The sequence below is a fragment of the Podospora pseudopauciseta genome, chromosome 1, assembly GCF_035222475.1.
Source record: "Podospora pseudopauciseta strain CBS 411.78 chromosome 1, whole genome shotgun sequence".
NCBI lineage: Eukaryota > Fungi > Ascomycota > Sordariomycetes > Sordariales > Podosporaceae > Podospora > Podospora pseudopauciseta.
Genome location: NC_085892.1, coordinates 4,287,565 through 4,308,796, shown reverse-complemented (window position 1 = coordinate 4,308,796; position 21,232 = coordinate 4,287,565). Strand labels below are relative to the sequence as shown.

The following is a 21,232-nucleotide window of genomic DNA, read 5'->3' as shown; positions in this document are numbered from 1 at the left end:
TACATGCCTAGTGACAGAACCTCAGCTTCTTATTCTAATCTCACTTCACCTCATCACTCACTTCAGTCTTTGTTGTCATTGTGACAATCTAGTAATCTTAGTTGCGAGCACTACACCAGACAGTCAAAATGGCAGACCAACCAAACATCGAGACATACCATAAGCACCTCCCTGACTTGTCCATCCCCCGCTTCACTGAGATGCAAAAGCAGGATGCCCATGAATACGCCAAAGCATTCATTGAAGGGGGGAACCCCCCATGGCTTCATGGCCTCTACCTTCACTGGCTGAAGCTCTACCAGGAGCCTTTCAAGGGCGTAACCAGCGATGGTCTGTTTCATAACCCCTTTACGCTCATTCAGAGCCGTCCATTCTAACCCGCTTCCCAGGAAATGTAAAACCAAACCTCTTCCACCTCTCACCAGAAGAAATCCCCATTTCCTCCATAGTCACCGCCACCACCAACCTCCTCTCCCTGTTGTCCCCTTCCCAACTCAAATCCACCCTCTACCACATCGACTCCCCCGAATGGCGCACCTGGTCCAACCCCGAATTCCTCCTCTCCAACAAAGGCATCCGCCTCGACGAGCTCACCCCCCTAATCCGGGATGCCGTCCTCTCAGTCCTCCAATCCTCCCTCTCCCCCGAGGGCTACTATAAAGCCCTCTCGGCCATGCGCATCAACCACTTCCTCGGCGAGCTCGTCTCCGCCCCGAAGATCTGCAACGAGCACTCCTACAACTTTGTCCTCTTCGGCTCCCCCTCCACCACAACACCCTGGGGCTACTCCTTCTACGGCCACCACCTCTGCCTCAACCTCTTCTTCTACAAAGACCAAGTGGTGATAAGCCCGTGGTTCACAGGCGCAGAGCCGAACATGATTGACTCGGGCCCCTACAAAGGAACCCAAATCCTGCAGCGGGAGGAGAAGTTGGGGTTGCAGCTGATGCAGTCTTTACCAGCTGAGAAACAAACACTCGCGCAGGTATATAAGAATTTAAAAGATGACGCCATGCCAAAGGGGAGGTGGAACCACGACGACCAACGCCACCTTTGTGGTGCCTATCGGGACAATAGGGTTGTTCCTTATGAGGGGGTGTTAGTCTCGGAGATGACCCAGTCCCAACAGGATCTCGTTGCGGAGATCTTGGACGAGTACCTCCTCTACCTCCCCTCCACTGCGAGGAAGATCAGACTTGAGCAGCTGAAGGAGTGGTTTCACGAGACGTACTTTTGTTGGATTGGCGGGTTTGGGGATCACGATGCGTTTTACTACCGGGTTCAGAGCCCCGTGATTTTGGTCGAGTTTGATCACCACTCGGGGGTTTTCTTGACGAATAAGGAGCCGACAAAGTTTCATATTCATACGCTGCTTAGGACGCCGAATGGGGGGGATTATGGGATGGCGTTGAGGGGGTTGGTGAAGGAGGGGGTGGTGGAGCAGAGGTATCTTTGGGAACCGTAGGACAAAAAGGCAAAGCAAAATAGGGGTTGGTTATGGTGAAAAAAGAAAAGAAGTGATTTCAACTCATTAGAACTGGCTTGTGTATACACGAAATGAAACGGTCATGCTCAGGTTGGCAGCCACACGTCAGTTTTCGTATCCCAACGAACGGACAATTTGACCGTGAGCTTGTGAACGATCTATCCAAGCGCATAAACTTTCATCTCTTCTACCCCAAAGCCCCCTTCGCAACCAGCGCCCAAGCCCCTCCACAACAGCACTTCCGCTGCTGCGCCAGCACATATGTAAACCCAGGCCGCTGGTTCATAATGTCCTCCATAACCGAAGCACACCTCACACACCGCCTCCACCGAATAGCATGCCCACCTCCTGCCCCTCCCGCTCCCTCATCCCTCGGGCTGTGAACCTGCGTCATGGCAACAGCAGCACCCCCATTCGCCCCATTGCCAGCACCGGCAGAACCACCCCCACCACCCCCTGCCAACCCCAACGTCAACGAAGGCGTGCCCCCCAGTTTCACACCTGCCGCACCCCCCACACCAGCCTCAGTCTTGACATTCTCCCCACCACCACCCTTCCCCTGAGTCCCATTCCTCACAGCAGCAGGAGGGGAAGACTGCGTGTTTTGCTGCTGCTGCCTAGCAACCAACTCCACCCTCTTAAAAACATCCACATACTTCCCCGCCTTCTTCCTCGCCCTCAACGTCTTCGCATCATCATTAACTTCAAGCAGGTCATAATTGGCAAAGTACAGCTTCGCGGGGTCCGTCAATGCCTTAAACGTCGTCAGCGTGCTCGTAAAAAGGCGAGCGAGCACCTCGCGGAAGATATTAGGCGGGTTGGCCCCCGACAGCATCTCTAGCTCCCACCGGTTCTGCGCCGACTTTACAAAAAGCTCCACCCGCTGCTGGGCCTGCTGCTGCTGCTGCTCCGTGGTTCCGGGCTGGGTCTGGTCCTTGGACTTGGCCATCGCCGTGAGCGTTCTTTGATAGGCAGTGGAAATGTCCCTGCCGAGGGTGCTCAAGAGGCGTTCAAAATCCTGGGGTTTAACCGGGCTGCTGGAGCTGGCGCGGTACATCCTCTGATAGGCATGGTGAAGAGCAGCCCCTGTCTCAGTCACGCTGTGAGTCTTGTAGTACGTGAGCGCGCGGCTGCTGATTTCCTCCAAGCCCGCGACCCGACGGCAGGCAACCTGGAGCAAGCTGCGTGTTGATGAGCAGAGGAGAAGATAGACCGAGACGTCGTTGCGGGTGTGGAGGTAGCTCGCCAGTTCCTGGAATCGTCTCTGGTCGGAAAGGAGCGCCATGAACTCGGGGTCGTCGAGCAGGTTGAAGAGCGAGTCGATGAGCCACGAGAACAAGCTGACGGCCCATTCTGCGCACCCGACAAGGGTCTCGACCACCTCTGATTCATCGAGCGGGTTCAGTACCCCGTTGGACTTTTGTGGGCTGTGGTTCGCAAGCACAATGAGAACAATGATGTTTCTCAGGTTGAGGGCGACCGAGGCGAACTTTCCGTGGAAAGACCTGGCTTCAAAGTTCCCATTGAAGCCAAAGTGGTTCAGAAGGCTCAGACAGGACTGCAGCTGGTTGTTCCGGATGAGCGTGTCGACAAGCTGCTGCTGTTCTTCCGAGTAGTCGACCACAGTCCGAAGCAGAGTTATGATTTCCTTAAACAAGGCATTTGTGAACTCTGAAATGGAACTTTTGTTAGATCCAGGCGTGACCAACCCTTCCAGGAGGTAAACTTACTCGGATGCTGGGTCAAGGGACGGACAACCGCCAGGATGTCATCAAAGGTCATTTGCTGTTGCCAGGCAAAAGAGATGGGCATTGTGAGAGATGCCAGAACAGCCCTTGCTTGGACTAGATCACAGATTTAGTTGGGGGTCTCTCACATAGGCCGAAGGAAGCATCACCACACTAACCGTCTTGAAGGGAACCTAAATCACCCATTGTATAATAGAGTTTTCTCAGCTTCAATGTGTTATCCTCACACACTTGGACGAATGCAAAGTTGCTCGGAGAGAAAGCGACCTGAAGACCTGAACAGTGGGAAAATTAGTCACCATGGAGCTAGTACCTGCAAACACACTAGTATGGAGGACTTACAGGGCGTCGGATCGTCAAACTGGAACCCAACCTGGTGAGGGCTGTTGATGTTCTCGGTGTTGTGCTCGTTGTAAAGTTCAGCCATGGTGAACCTGTCACGGTACTGAACGGTGCCGTCGCTAAAGGTGAAGGAAACGACTCTTCCCAGCTGTATGGTGGTCGTATGCATCGAGATGACCACTTTGGGGATTGTGACTGGCTCCAGCTTCCGCAACCTAGTCATGGTCTGATTTATCCATTAGCTGCGGCTTTCCTATCATCAAAGTTCATAGAAACTTACCGGGAGGGCAGCTCCAGCACCGTTCCGGGGACCCAGCTGCTCAAACGCGGGATGTGGTGCTTGGGCTTGATCGTTCAGAACCTCCCAGCGATCGATGATGCTCTGGGTTTCCTGATCGTAGGGCGAGGTTTCGTTTGGCAGATATGATCTCACCGTGACAACAACCGCTGGGGCGAAGGTTGGAGGGTTACTGGTCTCCATGAAAGACGGGAGTACTAGGAGGTGAGAGAGCTGTGCCATGGAAAAGTCTAGAGTTGATTCGCTCGGGCCATGTTGTAGCCAACTGGTGGTGGCTACATGCACCTCTTTCATCGATGGTCTTAACTGTATACTGCCTGGGTGCACCTGCTTATCACTTGGGGGATTCCCCCAGTTCACACCAACACGCACTACCCTCAGCTGCTTCGACGCCGTAGCGAGAGCTACGAGAAGGGTGTTTGCTGACCAAAAAGATTAGTTTTGCTGCAACACATTTCGAGTCTGGCGGGGTCTTACGTTTATCACAGCAGAAAGAGGCGTGCGTGATGAGATCATCGGCGGCCGTCACACTCTCGAGTTCGAGAGCCGTTTCCTCATGCCGGCTGCTAATTTGATAGAACAGCCTCAGAAGACCATTTGTGGTAACACACACTAGCGCGCTCCTTCCAGGGTGAGGATGTGACGGCCCAAAAGCCGGCTGAGCCATGTGGTTGTATTTGTATTCGGACCCTGCCCAGTGTGCACCGCTGCATTGGGTGAGAAACTACCGAGTGTAAGCAAGACTGCCAAACATGTGGTCCTGAAAGAGAACGGCATACCCCTCGGCCCTGGCTTGCTGCGTTACCGATTGGTAACCAGTGACAACCGACGACGCTGTGGAGGTCGTCCACAGGATCGGAATCCCATTTTCTCATAGGATAGGGTCTGTTGATCTGCAGTGGGAAGAAGAGAATGCTGATGCGGCCGAGAGCATCAATGACGGCCAAGTCAGCCATATGCGTGGTAGGGGACCAGGCGACGTGGACTATGGGGGCGCCGGCAGAAGGCAGCGAGATGAACGAGGGCGGACCATGAACCAGTGAAATGGTGGCAGAAGAGCTTGGATCATTCATATCCCATTCACCGTTCTCGGGATTGCAACGCATGTAGCGAATGTCAACCGACATGCCATCTTTGGAGACGCAGGCTATGTTCCCCAAGCGGCCCCAAGCGATTCCCTGACAGCAACCACGGGCTCGGAGTTGGTCGAGCCGCTGCTGAAGCTGCTTACTTGGAGGAGGGCGAGAGGTCAGGGGCAGGGTACCCAGAGCATTGTCCATAACAGAATCTCCGAAGAGGTCGACATCATCGAGAGCCATGGCACCGTCCATGCCTTGAATGCTCTGCATCACCTGGATTCCAGAGTCGATGCTCATGGAATCCCCGCCCAGGAGGGACATGTCATGGGCACTCATGATGTGGGCCGCCGCCCTCGGCTTGTTGGAAAAGCTTCAAACTCAACGCCGTCGGCCGTTTTGGTGGGTTACCTTGGCAAGTCTGTTCTGATACGATAATGAGCTTTGGGTTCACGTGTGCTTGAGAGTGTTTCAGATTATGGAATTACCGTGAAAAAAAAGCAGCTGCTGTATTTATGTTGAAGGTCCCACTTGCTAGGTGTGTATGAAGTGAAGCAGCAGTGACTGAAATGGTATTGGCGCGATGATGGACTTCAGTATCTATGATGGAGCTTATGGAACACTGATGGAAGTTGATGATGAATGCTGATGATCGTCTTGTTCTACGCGGCTGCAAGATGAAGATGGCTTCTCATAGATACTTACTGAGTGGTGTGCTGTGGCGGCTTGCAACATGTACTGCGTACACCTCGTAGAGCCACTGAGAGAACGCACCCGGAGTGAAGTGAATGGCACCTGGCAGCCTGAAGGGAACAAAGCCACACGCTGTGGCTGCCAGCCCACCGCCCCTTGCAAGTGCTGCATGCCAAGCTGCCTGGTTTCCGAGCAACGCTAGGTCGCCCACCCAGCTAAGGTACGTACCTTTGTACCCACACAGCACACGCACGTCATCTTGCTTCTGGGTAGTCAGGATCAGCTATCCTCACATTTTGTCCTATTTGACATTGCTGAATCTCTAAAGCTTTGCGGGTAGTCACAGCTCGGGAAACTGCCTTCCCGCCCTGGATGTATGGATAAGGAGAGCAAGATCGCCAGAAGATGATGGGTTGGCCCAACCAAGCATCAAAGTGCTGGTGACCTTCTTACCTGAGGAATTTGGTTCTTAAACATCCTGAGCCTCGCACAGGCCACTTCAGTGCCCAAAGCCATAGCCCGAGCCATCGTGGGCACGTCCACAAAAGTGTCGAGGTGAAAGGCCATAGTTGAAGGGCCTTGGTTGGGCCTAAATAACCACAACTGCTCCAAGAGTCCTTTCTCTCTTCTCGTCCATAATACGAGATACCTAGGGTGGGCATCTGATATCTAAGACATCCCTGGATCTACATACATATGGATGGATACCTCTAACCGTTGCCCCGATGAACGCACAGTGGATCGTAGGTGCCAGGGAAGCGGTATTTTCTGGGGCTTTTGCTTGGCTGTCACGGCCTGCATCTGCCGCCAATCGCAAACTCGCATCCTCCCCTTTCTGCGCTTTCTGCGCCCCGGCAAAGAACGAACGTCAACCTCGAACAATGCCCAGCCGTGGGTAATTCCAAGTCTCAGGCACTCAACCACCCTCATTTTGTCCCATTTCACCCAACGACGCGTGAACCACGGCCCACCGAGCGCGCCTTTTCACCTATTGTCCACGCGACCTGTTATTATCCGCCCAACCCTGGGGGAAAACCTTTTTCTACACACTGTGGGCTTTGGCATCTCGTCATGATATAACCAACACTTGGCCAACACCGACCGCCCTCCGCTCGTCTTGCTCCTCACCCCGAGGGTCCTGCGAAACCCACAAACTCTGCTCCAGCCACACCATTGACACACTGTTGGGTTTTCTTCGCTCTGGCGCCAACTTAGACCGCCACCATGGCGTTTTCCAGACGCTCAACAGCGTCCTCTCCATCGTCACCTCTCTCGGTCCTTTCACAGTCTCCTTCGCCCCCTTCACCCGCCGTGGATGTTTCCAATCGATACCCATCACCGAGTGCTAGCGCAACTACCTCGGGCAGCGCAACTCCACGGAAGTCATACGACATGCCAGACCTTTCGGGAGAGATCCAGGTGCGGACAGACGGTCCCCCACCAACCAAGCGCCGTCGCGTTGCAGCCCCACGGCCCCGCACAACCGAGTATGTCGACCTGGAGAATTATGACAATGAGGACCAAGAGAATCTTCAGAGGTTGTTGACAGCCCTGAGAAAGAAGAAGAAGATTGTGGTGATTGCGGGCGCTGGAATCTCTGTTTCTGCAGGCAGTAGGTTAACCCTTCATCCACCCAACATCTGTACCCCTTAATGCTGACTGAGATGTGACCCCCAGTTCCCGACTTTCGTTCATCGACAGGACTCTTCACGACACTGCGCGGCCAACACAAGCTCAAGGCGTCTGGGAAGCACCTTTTTGATGCCTCCGTCTACAAACACGACTCCTCCACCACCTCCTTCCACGACATGGTCCGCGAATTGTCGCAGATGGCATCTGAAGCCAAGCCAACGTCGTTCCACCACATGCTGGCATCCATTGCCTCAGAGGGCCGGCTCATGCGCTTGTACACTCAGAATATCGATAGTTTAGATACTCAGATGCCACCGCTCGCGACGAATGTGCCCCTGAACAGCAAAGGCCCATGGCCAACGACGATTCAACTCCATGGCGGCTTGGAGAAAATGGTGTGCACAAAATGTAACCACTTGGAGACCTTCAACCCGTCGCTGTTTCAGGGCCCGGAGCCCCCACTCTGCGAGAAGTGCAAGGAGCAGGACGAAGTACGAACGGCTTTTGCGGGGAAGCGAAGTCACGGCATCGGCAAGTTACGCCCACGGATTGTGCTATACAACGAATACAACCCCGACGAGGATGCGATCGGGATGGTTTCAAAGGCAGATCTACGGAGAGTTCCGGACGCTGTTGTTGTGGTGGGGACTACGCTCAAAATCCCTGGCGTGCGAAGACTCGTCAAGGAGCTATGCCAGCTGACCCGGAGCAAGAGAGACGGCCTTACTGCCTGGATCAATCTTGATCCGGAGCCACAGGGCATCGAATTCAAGGATTGCTGGGATCTGGTCATCAAAGCGAAGTGTGACGACGTCGCGGAGTTGGTCAACTTGCCACGTTGGGATCAGCAAGATATAGGAGATCGGGAATCCTACATGGTCACTGGGGATGAGCTGAAGGAGAAGCGCTACGCCGCCAACCTAGAGCGCAATAGAATCGACATCCTACTTGAGCGCAAGCGGAAAAGGACAGAAGACGATGACGATGGGTTCGAGTCATCGCAGTCTTCGCAACCATCACAATCTTCGCGGTCCTCGCAGGAAGTACAGACTCCCGGCAACTGCAAGTCGAAACTTGCCGAGCAAGGCGGTATGCCGACGCCGATTGCCAGTCCCAAGCTTCGCAACGCCCTCCTTCCAGCGCCCAGGTCGAGGGGCAGACCCCCTAAACAGAGCACGCTCAGCTTTAGCACCACCACAGCGGCCGAGCCCGCGCCTGCGACGCAAAAGGCCGCCCCCAAGAGAAAGCCGAGACAACCGAAGAAGGCAGCCCCCAAGCCCAAGAACAGGATCAACCAGACGTTCAAAGCTACCAAAGCGGTGCCAATCAGGGAAATAAAGACCCCTAAGAAGCAGTTTTTGGACCCCGATTCATCCGACTTGTCCTCCCCGCCAGACGACTCACCTGCCGGTCTCCCATCATTGCGGCCCAAGGATCAAGTTCGACGGCCAGAACCGCTTGTACTCCCAGCTGCTGGGCTTACATCTAGTCCACCGACCACGCCTACCAGCCAAGAGTTTGTCGCTTCCGCTATGAAGACGATCTCCCCTGGTAGCAAGCCGAGGAGTATGGGCCATCTCATTGATTGACTGGCCTCGTTGGTGGGGGTTGTTGTTCAGTTTCTCCCTTGAGCAAATCACTTGGTTTCTATTGGCGCTTTTTTTCGACAACTCACGGCATTCTTTTGTTTATAAGCAACAAACCGGTTGGCTTTGTGTTTTCCGATCCCATCATGGCCCGGCGTCGCATCATTCCCATTGCACAAGATGGAGTTTCTGTTTCACATTCGACATGAGAGGGAAAAAATAAACTGGAAGCTGGTCGGCTCATTAATTGTCCGGGTGGCCTTTTTTCTTTTATCAGGCATTGGCGGTATTATTGAGGCAGCGTACTGTCAACTGGGAGGTCAAGCCAGCAGGGTCTCGTCTTTCCAGGGGAGGATGGAACACAAGCTCTGTGGATTTCTTATCGGCGTTGGGGAGCAAACAACAGGGTACATGAAAATTTCGATTACACACGTCCATCACATTCCATCGTCACATTTACACATATAGTACATACCCCCGAACTTGGTACATACCGTTTTTATTCCCCTTTCTCCGCAAGAGGGAGAGAGAGATCATCACATATATGGGAGCGGAACAGGGAAGAAGAAGTCAAGTCTGGTGTTTATGGAGTTTGAGGGGATAAGAACAATAAGAAGCAGTGGTTCAGTCGCCCTTTATTTGTCTTATGGGGTCCATTACTCGGGAGACTTGGAGTTTATTAGATTCAGCCTTTTTTCACCTTTTTGGAAGGAGAACAAATATTATTGGTTTTTTATCACTTACTGTTACGATTACAAGGGGAGATAATGAGTGAAGCCGTCGGTGTGGTATCATCACTTGATCCTGTTGCAAGCGAGGGACGACGACGGCAGCGTCGAAATAATTCACGTGACTTTGTTGTTGACGGTGGCAGCGTCATTATCAGCCGCCGCCAACACAGCATAGATAGTCAGATATTAATTGTTTTACCATCTTCTCATTATTTGTAACAATAATTCTCTCTTTTTTCGAGACTTTGTATCTATCTCTTCTCATCTCACATCTCCAGCTATACTCTAAATGGCATCCATACCTCCCTCTCATCTCATCTCACGTCTGTATACTTATCATGATCTTTTGCACCACACCGCACGCACTCACTCACACACACCAAACACCAACCAACCAACCCACCTTTTCGTTCATCTCCCCATGACAAAAAAAGGCAAATAAATGACCTCCCCCCAAGAAATATAGAGTCTCAAGGCGAATACAAGCCCTGCCACCACCACCCAGACAGTAGACAAGATAGACGGAGAGACAACAATAAGAATACTAGGTAGGTAGGTAGGCAGGTACCCTTGAAACTCTCAAGTTACCTCTCTCCCTCACCCCGTCATATGTTCATCCTGCAAGACAAGATAAACAAAAACAAATCACACACACAACACGCTCCAAGTGCCACAAAAAGACGAGAAAAAAAATTACAGATAGAAGCAAAAAACTACCAGAAAGCAAAGAGAACTCATCGCTAATGCCGGATCAATAAACATCCCCCTCCACTCTTGTTGTCCCTGCTCTCTCTCTCGGTTCTCTTTTCCTCGACCCGTCAAATCATGGTAAAAACCTCTCGATACACCCACCAAAAACACTCCTTATTTTGAACCCAAAAAATGCAATACCCGGGTATGTAAAAAACGTTTATCAGTTCTCGCATATGTGTGAGCAAAGAGACGAGATGAACACAACCCCTCGCGTTTAAACACACTCCCTTATGGTGCCCAGTACGCCAGACGAATGCAATAAATGCCGGTTGAATGCTCGATAAACAATTGCCAACGTCCACCCCCCCTATTTTTTCTTAATATCAGAGAAAGACGTCGCCTTTCGACCATCGCTCAAGAAACCTACTAGTAGGGACTGTGACGGGTCGTTGGGCTGCGGTTCTGCTGCCATGAGTGACGGGCAGGTTGCCCCTGACTGTTCTCCGCTGGCCGACGATGCCTGTGGAAGTTAAGACGGTCGTCGTCATAGTAGTTGCTTCGGCGTGCCGGCTCATCCCGGCGGCTATCCCGGCGGTCATCACGACGATAATCATCGCGGCGGTCATCGCGACGGTCGTCCCGGCGGTCATCTCGACGATCCTTGCGTTCCTCCCTGCGCTCTTCACGGCGGTCATCACGGTAAGGGTGGCGCGCCCGGCGATCGTCACGATCGCTTGCGATCTCGCCATCCTCAAGATCCGGATGCCTGCCTCGTCTTGGTTCTGTGGGCTGCTTCTCGTCATGACGGTCTTTGCTGCCCCGTTCCTCCAAGTCCCCGTACATCTTTTGAAGCCTCTTGCCCGAGACCTTCACGTCGCCAAGAGGCCAGATCGAAGACAGGAATTCCCTGATGGAAATGTTAGCAGAATATTCAATTCAGGTCCAACGAGTCGACCAGACTTACCAAAACTGCGTCTCGAGGCCCTCTCCCTCAAGTTCTGGGTTCTTGGCCCGCAAATCTTTCAGGAAGTTGCCAAACTCGCGGATCTCCGCACCGAGAACCTTGGCCCGTTGCTTAGCGGCAGGGAAGAGCTCTTTGGAACACATGATACGCTCCATGTTCTTCTTGAGCGGGCGAAGAAGCGACCACACCAGCTGAAGGTTGTCCGAGTGGTTGATCTCTTCGTCCTTCAAGTTCGCCAGTTCCCAGAACCGATCTACTGCCTTTTGCCTGTCACGCTTGTACCTCTCCATAGTCTCAGGATCCATTTTGGGCCTCTCCTTCTCCCGGGGCTTCTTGTCGTGCTTCGCATCAACCTCTACACGACGATGTTTGGAGTTGCGATCATCATAGTCATCGGCATACTTCCGCTTGTCGGGTCGGGGCGTACCGCGGTCATTCCCGTTGCTATAAGACCGATGGTGTTCGGCATGGGAGTAGTTACGATCACGGCTGTTCTTCTTGGACATCTGCGGGGCAGGAGACGCCGAGACAGACCCCCCATCAGCGCGGCGACCGCCATTCATCAGTAGCTTCTTACTGCGATGGTGGTTCTCGACGGCCTTCTTGGCATTGGCGTCGTTGGAGTACTTGGCTAGAAGCACTGAAAGGAGATACTCGGACCGCCGAACCAGGTGGACAGCACCGGGAGACTGTATCCCCTTTTCATCCCCTTTGCGACGCTCCTCCTTCTTGTCGACACGATGCTCCTCGAGGAAGAACTTGTCTTGCATGTTCAGCTCCGGGTCATCTCGAATCTGAGTCCAGGCACCAAACCCATATCGATCAATACCGACAAGAAGCATGCCATCTTCCCGCGCACCCCATTCACAGCTGTAGGCGGCAGACTTGGCTGCCTCGGGAAGACGGAAGGTCAGGATGTCGCCGTGCTCTGCAAGCACGCGACGCAGAAGCTTAAGCTGAGGGGGTCTCTCCACCACCGTCTCGGCGTTGACTTTCCTAACCTCGCCAAAGTCCACCAGAACGGCCTTCTTGTCCTTCTTGGCAAGCGGTTTGCCAGCTCGTTCTTCTTCCCCGCGAAGCCTTTCGTTGTTAAGGTCAACAGCTTGCTTGCTCACAGCCACTAGATCGTCAATGATACCTTTCAAAAACTCACGGTCTCGGTCACTGAGACGGGCATCCTGAACGAGTTCGTCTTCTCGGTCATCAAAGTCGCCATACCGGAAGAATGCTCGGATAAGATTGCGCGTTTCCTTCTCATTAAGTGGGCGCCGAGGATCGGAAGCCTGCGCACGCTGTTCCTCGAACTCTTCCAACTCCAGCTTTTCGCGCTGTCGCTTCTTGGCAAGACGTTCGGCCCGTTCGTTCTCAACATTCTTCTTAGAGCCCTTGATGGCGGCCTTGCGTGGTGCAGACTCTTCCATGGCTTTGGCAAGATACTCTTCATGCTTTTTCTTGTCCTCCTCTGCCTTGATGGCCGCGAGCTGGTCGGCGGGAATGATTTGGTCCCAGTCGAGAGCCAGATCGTCCACCTTGACATCAGTGAAGTGCATCCAGTTGTCCCAATCAATACCACCACTGCTGAGATTGATCTTGTCGTCAACATCTGTCTTGGTGACCTCGGCGTTTTCGAGGATGGCGTCAATATCGAGCTGCTCCAACTTCTCTTGGTTGCCCGACTGCTCAAACAGGTTCTGTGAACGCATCTTCAGAATCATCGAGATATCCTCGGCTGTCTTGGCTTCGTCCATCTTCATGCCCCGTTCCTTGAATTGCTCGCGAAGAGCTTTGCCCTCATCCGTCACGCCGGCCTGGATAGTCAGGTACTCAAGGAACAGCTTGTTTCGGGCGCGCTTCACGACCTCCTCTTCGATGGTCTGCTTCGCAACGAGACGATAGACATTGACAGGTCTCTTTTGACCGATTCTGTGGGCACGAGCCATCGCCTGCAGATCTGCTTGTGGATTCCAGTCCGAATCGTAGATGATCACAGTATCGGCTGTCATCAGGTTGATGCCGAGGCCACCGGCTCTTGTTGACAGCAGGAAGCAGAAGTCGTCACTATCTTCAGCATTGAAGTGATTGATAGCCAGACGACGAGGTCCAGCAGGGATCGTGCCATCAAGACGCTGGAACTGGTAGCCGCGAATCCGCAAATAGTCTGCCAGGATGTCGAGCATCTTGACCATTTGGCTAAAGATAAGCACGCGATGGCCATCTTTCTTGAGCTTTGCCAAAAGCTGGTCCAAGAGCATCATCTTGCCACTGCTTGTGATCAAACCCTTCACCGCATCCTCCCGGCGGCCGGAACCGTTGGCGAGAACACGCTCCTCGGCACCTTGGAACATGTATGGATGATTGCTGACCTTCTTGAGTTCCATCATGATATTCAGGAGCGATTGCTTGTGACCGTTGCTAGCGTCGCTGAGGGCTGCATAGTTTCGCGTCAAGATATTCTTGTAATACTCCAGCTGAAGATCGGAAAGTTCGACGCGAATGATCTTTTCCGTTTTTGGTGGCAAGTCTGACTCGACAGTCTCCTTTGTACGACGCAAGATGAACGGCGCGATGGATTTATGCAGGTCCTGAAGCTTGGCTTGTGTCTTCAGCCGCTTGGCCTCGTCCAGCTGCTCGTCGACCGGCTCCTTGCTGTCGGCTGTAGATAGAAGCTCCAACTCCTCGTCGATCAAGACCTTGCCTGGATTCAGGAAATCCAAAAGAGCCGCAAGCTCGGCGAGGTTGTTCTGAATGGGCGTACCGGTGATAAGGACCTTGCTGGGTATACCAAAGCCGTTCAGCTTGACGTATAATTGGGACTCGCGATTCTTCAAGCGATGCGCCTCATCCACAGCCAGAACCTGCCACTTGATGCCCTTCAAATGATCCGCATCTGCCAAGATGTAGTCGTAAGACGTGACCAGAACATTGAACTTTGGCTTCTTTGGGTTGCCATCGACAAACAGTTCATATTCTCGAATGTTGGATCTCGCCGCCTCTGGGCCAAGGTAGACGACGTAGTTAATATCGGGAGACCAGTGGTTGAAAGTATCGCACCATGCCGGAATAACACTGAGGGGTGCCACAACCAGGAACGGCCCTTCTTGCCCGCGTTCATTTCTAAGCCAGCTGAGAAACGACACTGTCTGGACCGTCTTGCCGAGACCCATCTCGTCGGCAAGGATGACATTGTTGCCGCGGGTCCAGTTCAGGGCAAGGAAGTTAAGCCCCTTCAGCTGGAATTCGCGAAGCTGACCTCCCTGGATGTAATCTGGCTGCTCCTCAAGCTTCTCCATTCGTGACCGGGTTTCGAGGTTGGTTTCTTTGCGGTCCGATTGCCAAGACCGTTGAGAGCGCGCAGTGTACTGGTCGATCTTGTCCTGAGCCTGCTCGCTCACCAAAGATTCAACTTCCCAGGTGCAGTCGTCATACTGAAGACCTTTCCACTTTACAAGATATTCTGTCTCCTCATCCCCTTCGCGGACGTGGACGATGCGCTCAACTTTTGTGTAATCTGCGAGAGCCTCTTCCTCACGCTCACGATCTAGAAGCCACTGCTCGCGTTGTTCAGGGCTTACATCGTCTCCACCAAGCCTCATCTCTATGTCGTACTCGACAACCTTTCGGTAGTAGTTCTCGAGACGACGGAAGCCACGATATCCCGCAACAGTCGCAGTGGTCTCCCATGTGTCATGGAGATGTGACTTGTTCTGCCATTTGATGAAATACTCAAAGTCGTTGCGGTTCGTGTCTTCCGAATACTCCAATCCCTCCTTCAGACGGTGACGGAGAATCTTTTCAATGTATGGTGAGTTGTCCTCCACGTCTTGGGCCCAGTAGTTTGGTGTGAGCTCTGACTCGTCCTCTTCTTCAGCTTCGCTTTCTTGGTAGGCGCCGGCGGATACTTGGGCAGCACGCCGGCTCGACCACCGCTTCTCCGCCAAAGCGAGGGCGGGCTGCAACTCTTGTTGCCGCCGAGCCTTTTTCTGAAAGCTCCGGGCTCTCGCGCCGCCGTACGTGTCTGATTCCGAGTCGTCAACCGAAGTTTGGCGCATTGGTGTGCCGCGTTTGGACACTGTTTGATTGATTGATCGTCAGCGACATGCCCTATATAGACTGCTTCTTCGTCGAGGGTCTTCAACATACCAGGAGCTGAGCGTTCCAGCCGGCGGCGCTTGTTCCCTTTACGCGGAGCTGGTGTAGCATCCGAATCGGACGCATCTTCTTCCTCATCTGAATCGACCTGTGTCATCAGGTTAGGGTGTATACCAGGTTCCAGAGGGCGACCATGTACTTACGACCTTGCGGCGCTGTGTAGGACGCGACTAAAAGGGATGTTAGCTGTGAAGTTACCCTGAGGAAATTGGCAAGGCCGTACGCTACGTCTCAACCCATACAACTCTGGATTCTCCCTCATGAAATCTTCCTCGACTACTTGGGCAGCTTTCCGCTTCGGGGCGGGTCGCTCTGACACCGACATGGTGCGGCGGGGATGGTCATCGTGACTCTGAACAGAGGCGGGACTGCCCGCCGCGTCAAAATCTCCGTCGTCTGACGCATCATTGTCCTCCGAGTCGGACGGCCCTTGAAAGGTCACCTCGGGGTGCTCCACCGGGGATTCGACGTCATCGGCATCCGCGTCCACGTCGGCATCGTGATACTCGGGGGAGCCAGCGTCGGCTGGCGCATGCTGAACGTCGGAGAGATCGCTATCGCTTTGGTGGCCGTTTCCATAGTACGAAGTGTTCTCGTCCGGCGAGGGCGAGTGGTGCCCGTTGACAGGGCTCCGTTCTGGAGATGTTGACATTGTGAAGTTCAGACCGCAAGCTGCCTGCTACATGGCGACGATGTCAGTTGAGATTCTCTAGCAGTAGACCAGTCGCGAATTGGGGGGTCGTGGAGAGGCCGCCTGGGCGACCCAAAATCACTCAACAACTACATGTCATGGGCCAGGACGGTGCTTCAATGATGCTTGTCGCATAAGGAGGGGTGTAAGTGATGAAGGCGAGGCTGGGTTGATGAACAGGAACGATTGCGTGTCCCAGCGACCGTGGGAGCGGTGTACGTTGGTTCTATGGCATCGAGGACAACGCGGACAGCGGAATCCATCGAAAACCAGGCGTCACCGACACCAGGGAGGCAGCAAGGGGTAGCTGTTGATGGGCATGTGCCCGATTTGATGATAGGTTTGATGGACAAGACGCGGCGAGCTCACCGCGTGGGCAAGCGCGCAAATGCAGGCGATGTAGCAACTTACAGGTCATCCAACCATGCCCTCCAGGCAGCAGAATGTATTACAACTCTGCTCTTGGTCTGTAGCGACGGTGCTGGGGTGGGGTTGCGTGCAGAGCTGGAGACCCCGGTGTGGTTTAGTGATGATGGTGTCGCTGAATTTCGCAGTGGGTGGGTGTCAGAGGAGAAGATTGGAAAACCTATGGTGGACGGAGCCCAGGTATCCGTGGTCCGTGCTTGCGTCGAGCCTAAGCCCCACCTGACGGTCAGGTTAGCTCCCACCCACCCACCGGATTGGTCTTTGGATGCACCAACTCGCTCATTTGATGAGGCTGACAGCTGGCCCGGCCTGCGACTCGCTGTCTTCCCGTTGCCAGCCTCGCCATCGAAGCTGACCGCGATGTCGCCGCTTGGTCGAACCAACAGGCACAGCTCGCCCCACGGTCACGCGTTGGCCCTTTGCTTTTTAGGGGCCAAGGGAATACAATGAAAATCGAAGAGAGACAGACTTACTGAGTACCTCAATATCTCCCGGACAGTAAATAGCACGCGTAGCAACAGCTTGTTGGCCAAGGACAAGGAAGAATATCATGTGCCTGCAATGAAGGTGCAGCCAGTAGTTGAGTGATGGGTGGTGGTCAAATGAGAAAAGGAAGTCAGCGTGAAATGGAGTTTTGTGGTTCCAACCCGAGGGCAGCGAGGGTGGCCTGAAGTGGATGTGCCACATTCGCCGGTCACTCTTCCGTCGTTGCCGACGTGCATGCCAGCTTGCTGGAGTCCAACGCCGACAGAGTCTAAAAGCCCCAATCTGACGACGTCGTAAGCAACGATCTTTTTCTCCAGCTCGTCCGACCATTGCATTATCATCACCCAAGCTCTCGGTCTTTCACTTCGGGGATGCATCTAAAAGTCCGTCAACAGTGGGCGCAGCAAAGTTGCCCTCGAGAATAGCAAGTGAAAGTACGTGTCACAAGAAAAACGAAAGCCAATGATGTTCCATGGGTCTACGGCCTCTTCATTTTCTCGGTGTTGTCCCTCTGAAGATTCGATCTACGCGTGTGATATGTATGAAGCTCTCTTGGAGGTGGGATCAGGAGCCAACCACAGCGGGGTAGGAAAAAGTACCAATCACTTGAAACCAAACAAACTATGACTGCAAACACGCCATTAAAAGAGAATAAAGACAACAAATGGGGTTGATGTTTTGTCCCAAGGTTGGTAGGTTCCATTGATCTTCCTATTGTCTTGGTCATTGTGCTTGGTATCGAAGGTCAACAACAAGGCTGCTGCTGGATACCTACGAAAGAGCAGTTACAGGGCAGCTGGCCTATCAGCCAGCATGGATTGTAGCTGACTATGCTGCCAAGCCCCGTTGCTCTTTGTGGCAAGGACAACCGTTCAACTTGATTTTAGAGTTGCACCCCCCCTGGTAATAATTTTGCCCTGCCCCTCCTCCACAATTGGCGACACCAGTAACATTTTCGCGGCAACCGTCTGACCCACGCTGCCCCTCCTCTGGCCTCCATATTTCTCTACCCAATCCTGATCACAGTCGACCTGCGCCGAGCATCCCCGGACTCCTCCAGATCCTGCCAGAGTTGGCTTTTTTTGCGCTTAAAGTTGTCCCTTCGTAGCAAGTCTTGCTTTTATTCCTAGACCACCAAGAAAAAATACAAGCAGGTTCCAGCCTACGAAGCTGGGGAAAATATTGCGGCATCATGTCCGATAAACTTACTCGGTATGCGAGAAGCAAATTCTTCAGAGGCCTTGTTCCTCTCCATAATTTCGCGTATTAACTGTTTGTGAATAGTGTCGCCATTGTGAGCAGCGACAAGGTGCGTTCGAAGCCAACACCCCGCTACCCCCCTGCTGCCAGACAGCCAAAGGTTGAACGAGGCTAACCACGGATGCGAACAGTGTAAACCCAAGGTGCGCGCCCATGAACTCAGGATGGTGTTGGGAGAGTTGTGCTGATGGAAGTAGAAATGTCGTCAAGAATGCAAGAAGTCGTGCCCTGTGGTGCGGTCCGGCAAACTTTGCGTAGGTTCGCCATGGAAGGAATGCTCAAGAACCGCCAACTGACCCCCAGCTATAGATCGAGGTCGCCCCCGAATCACGAATTGCCTTCATTTCCGAATCCCTCTGCATCGGTTGTGGTATCTGTCCCAAACGCTGCCCCTTCGGCGCGATCACTATCATCAACCTGCCTACGAACCTTGAGAGTCAGATCACCCATCGTTATTCGGCCAACAGCTTCAAGCTCCATCGTCTGCCTATGCCCAGACCCGGAAATGTGTTGGGTTTGGTCGGAACGAACGGTATCGGCAAGAGTACTGCGCTCAAGATTCTCAGCGGCAAGCTTAAGCCCAACCTGGGCAGATTCGATAACCCGCCAGACTGGGAGGATGTCATTAAGCACTTCCGTGGTTCTGAATTGCAGAGTACGCAAAGAAAGCGGAGGATATTGAGGAACTGTGCTAAGGATATATCTAGACTACTTCACCAAGCTTCTGGAGGATGACCTGAAGTCCATCGTCAAGCCCCAATACGTTGACCAGATCCCCAAGGCTATTCGTGGTACCGATCGTTCTGTCCAGTTCTTGCTCGAGAGCCGCCACACTCTCGGTAACCTGGACTCTGTGCTCGATACCCTTGGTAAGACTGCACAGCCTTCCTGGAACCTCTCTGAGACTTGATACTAACAGGAAACAGAGCTGCGTCACATTCTTGATCGTGATGTGAGCCATCTTTCCGGTGGTGAGCTTCAGCGTTTCGCCATTGGTACCACTTGCGTATCCAAAGCCGATGTGTATGTGTCTCTAACCCGTATTTGGTGTTTGTGTCAAGCTAACAGCTTCTAGTTACATGTTTGACGAGCCCTCTTCCTATCTCGATGTCAAGCAGAGATTGAGCGCTGCCCGCATGATCCGGTCTCTTCTCCGCCCAGATGATTATGTCATTGTCGTCGAGCACGATTTGTCCGTTCTTGACTATCTTTCCGACTTTGTGTGCGTTTTGTACGGACAGCCTGCCGTCTATGGTGTCGTCACCCTTCCCTACTCCGTCCGTGAAGGCATCAACATCTTTTTGGATGGTCACATCCCCACCGAGAACTTGCGTTTCCGTGATGAAAGTTTGACTTTCCGCATCGCTGAGGGTACCGAGGACCTCCTCGTCGAGAAGTCCCGTGCTTTCAAATACCCCAAGATGGAGAAGACTCTGGGCAACTTCCACCTCAGCATCGACGCTGGCGATTTCTCTGACTCTGAGATTATCGTCATGATGGGCGAGAACGGAACCGGAAAGGTAAATATTTTCTTGTTGATTTTGAGGTGCATCTTGAGCTGACTCTCCATTAGACCACTTTCTGCCGCATGCTGGCCGGTGTGCTCAAGCCTGATGGAACCCAGAAGGTCCCTGAGATGAAGATTAGCATGAAGCCCCAGACAATCACGCCCAAGTTCGAGGGTACCGTTCGCATGCTTTTCTTCAAGAAGATCAAGGCTGCTTTCTTGTCTCCTCAGTTCCAGACTGATGTCGTCAAGCCACTCAAGCTTGATGATTTCATTGATCAAGAAGTCAAGAACTTGTCCGGTGGTGAACTTCAAAGAGTAAGTGATCCCTTCGAATACATCGCATTAACCGCAGCTTGCTAATATCTGCTAGGTCGCTATTGTGTTGGCCCTCGGTATCCCTGCCGACATCTACGTCATTGATGAGCCCTCTGCCTGTAAGTCAACCTCTGTCATTCAAGAAACGAAGTCACATGCTCACAAGTGACAATAGATCTCGATTCCGAGCAGCGTATTGTGGCCTCTCGTGTCATCAAAAGATTCATCATGCACGCCAAGAAGACTGCCTTCATCGTCGAGCACGATTTCATCATGGCCACTTACCTTGCCGATCGTGTCATTGTCTTCGACGGCCAGCCCGGTATCGATGCCCACGCCAACAAGCCCGAGTCTCTCCTCACTGGTTGCAACACCTTCTTGAAGAACTTGGACGTCACCTTCCGTCGTGACCCTACCAATTACCGTCCTCGTATCAACAAGGCCAGCTCCCAGCTTGACCAGGAGCAGAAGCTTTCCGGCAACTACGTAAGTTTGGTTCCGATCCTTTGACTCTAGTAACACCTACTGACACCGTGATCACAGTTCTTCTTGGAGGAGCCCGACAAACAGTGAAAAGGGCATCCCAAAGGACAACAAGAAACAGGACTCTCTTCCCCCTCCTCATGACGATGCATCGGATCCTGGCGTTTTAGGCGTAAAAAATGGTGATACCTGTATAAATCGAACCGGCGGCGCCCGGGGTGGTTTAGGGGTTGTATCTGAGGAAGGGGGTACGTCCGAGGACGACGATCCCGACATAGGACAGCGGTGGCGGTCTATCCCCTGTTGCCTGGTCCTACCAAGATGCCACTTCCGGGAAGTAGTGGGCAAGTATGTCTTCTGTCGCAGATGGATCACATCTTGGTAGATTGAGGGGCAATGGGACAAGCGGGTGACCGCCGCCAGGTTTCTGAGCAGGGTATTCCTGACCTGCAAAAGGGACCGCACGAGGTGAATGGTGATTTACCTAGCTATGTGGGCTGTGATTAGATAGTCGCCGTTTCTTCTAGAGAAATATATAAAGGGTTAGAAATGCTGATATTGCATACCTGGTGAATCTAGCCATATTTAGTGATAAAACACGGTTAAAGGTGTGGTGTTTGATGCTGATTTCTGGTAAATATGGACACAATTGGCGATATAAGT

At 53.0% G+C, this 21,232-nt stretch overlaps 5 protein-coding genes across 5 annotated transcripts; 3 read left to right on the top strand and 2 right to left on the bottom strand.

The window, feature by feature from the left end:
* Positions 1-128: 128 nt before the first annotated feature.
* On the top strand, positions 129-1,594 carry QC763_112160 (uncharacterized protein; the record flags this gene model as incomplete). Its single annotated transcript, XM_062907805.1, has 2 exons — positions 129-330; positions 390-1,594. The coding sequence occupies 2 exons, from the start codon at positions 129-131 to the stop codon at positions 1,463-1,465; spliced, it is 1,278 nt and encodes a 425-aa protein (XP_062770781.1). The 3' UTR covers positions 1,466-1,594.
* On the bottom strand, positions 557-5,681 carry sin4 (Mediator of RNA polymerase II transcription subunit 16). Its single transcript, XM_062907804.1, has 8 exons — positions 4,654-5,681; positions 4,352-4,598; positions 3,857-4,296; positions 3,577-3,802; positions 3,393-3,509; positions 3,217-3,330; positions 1,232-3,157; positions 557-1,178 (listed from the first exon to the last, which is right to left on the bottom strand). Exons 1-7 carry the CDS (start codon positions 5,287-5,289, stop codon positions 1,674-1,676), a joined length of 3,264 nt encoding a protein of 1,087 aa, XP_062770780.1. The 5' UTR covers positions 5,290-5,681; the 3' UTR covers positions 557-1,178; positions 1,232-1,673.
* Positions 5,682-6,104: 423 nt separating this feature from the next.
* QC763_112140 (uncharacterized protein) lies at positions 6,105-9,680 on the top strand. The gene is made up of 3 exons (XM_062907803.1): positions 6,105-6,297; positions 6,381-7,255; positions 7,321-9,680. Exons 2-3 carry the CDS (start codon positions 6,868-6,870, stop codon positions 8,862-8,864), a joined length of 1,932 nt encoding a protein of 643 aa, XP_062770779.1. The 5' UTR covers positions 6,105-6,297; positions 6,381-6,867; the 3' UTR covers positions 8,865-9,680.
* A 657-nt stretch (positions 9,681-10,337) lies between these two features.
* hrp3 (ATP-dependent DNA helicase Hrp3) lies at positions 10,338-17,680 on the bottom strand. The gene is made up of 7 exons (XM_062907802.1): positions 16,989-17,680; positions 16,501-16,734; positions 15,622-16,077; positions 15,542-15,568; positions 15,390-15,486; positions 11,250-15,318; positions 10,338-11,192 (listed from the first exon to the last, which is right to left on the bottom strand). Exons 3-7 carry the CDS (start codon positions 16,048-16,050, stop codon positions 10,712-10,714), a joined length of 5,103 nt encoding a protein of 1,700 aa, XP_062770778.1. The 5' UTR covers positions 16,051-16,077; positions 16,501-16,734; positions 16,989-17,680; the 3' UTR covers positions 10,338-10,711.
* RLI1 (Fe-S cluster-binding ribosome biosynthesis protein) lies at positions 17,638-21,149 on the top strand. The gene is made up of 12 exons (XM_062907801.1): positions 17,638-18,213; positions 18,286-18,310; positions 18,393-18,404; positions 18,459-18,515; positions 18,571-18,916; positions 18,969-19,130; positions 19,188-19,284; positions 19,337-19,781; positions 19,835-20,086; positions 20,142-20,205; positions 20,262-20,572; positions 20,630-21,149. Exons 1-12 carry the CDS (start codon positions 18,194-18,196, stop codon positions 20,657-20,659), a joined length of 1,821 nt encoding a protein of 606 aa, XP_062770777.1. The 5' UTR covers positions 17,638-18,193; the 3' UTR covers positions 20,660-21,149.
* The last annotated feature ends 83 nt before the right edge of the window (positions 21,150-21,232 follow it).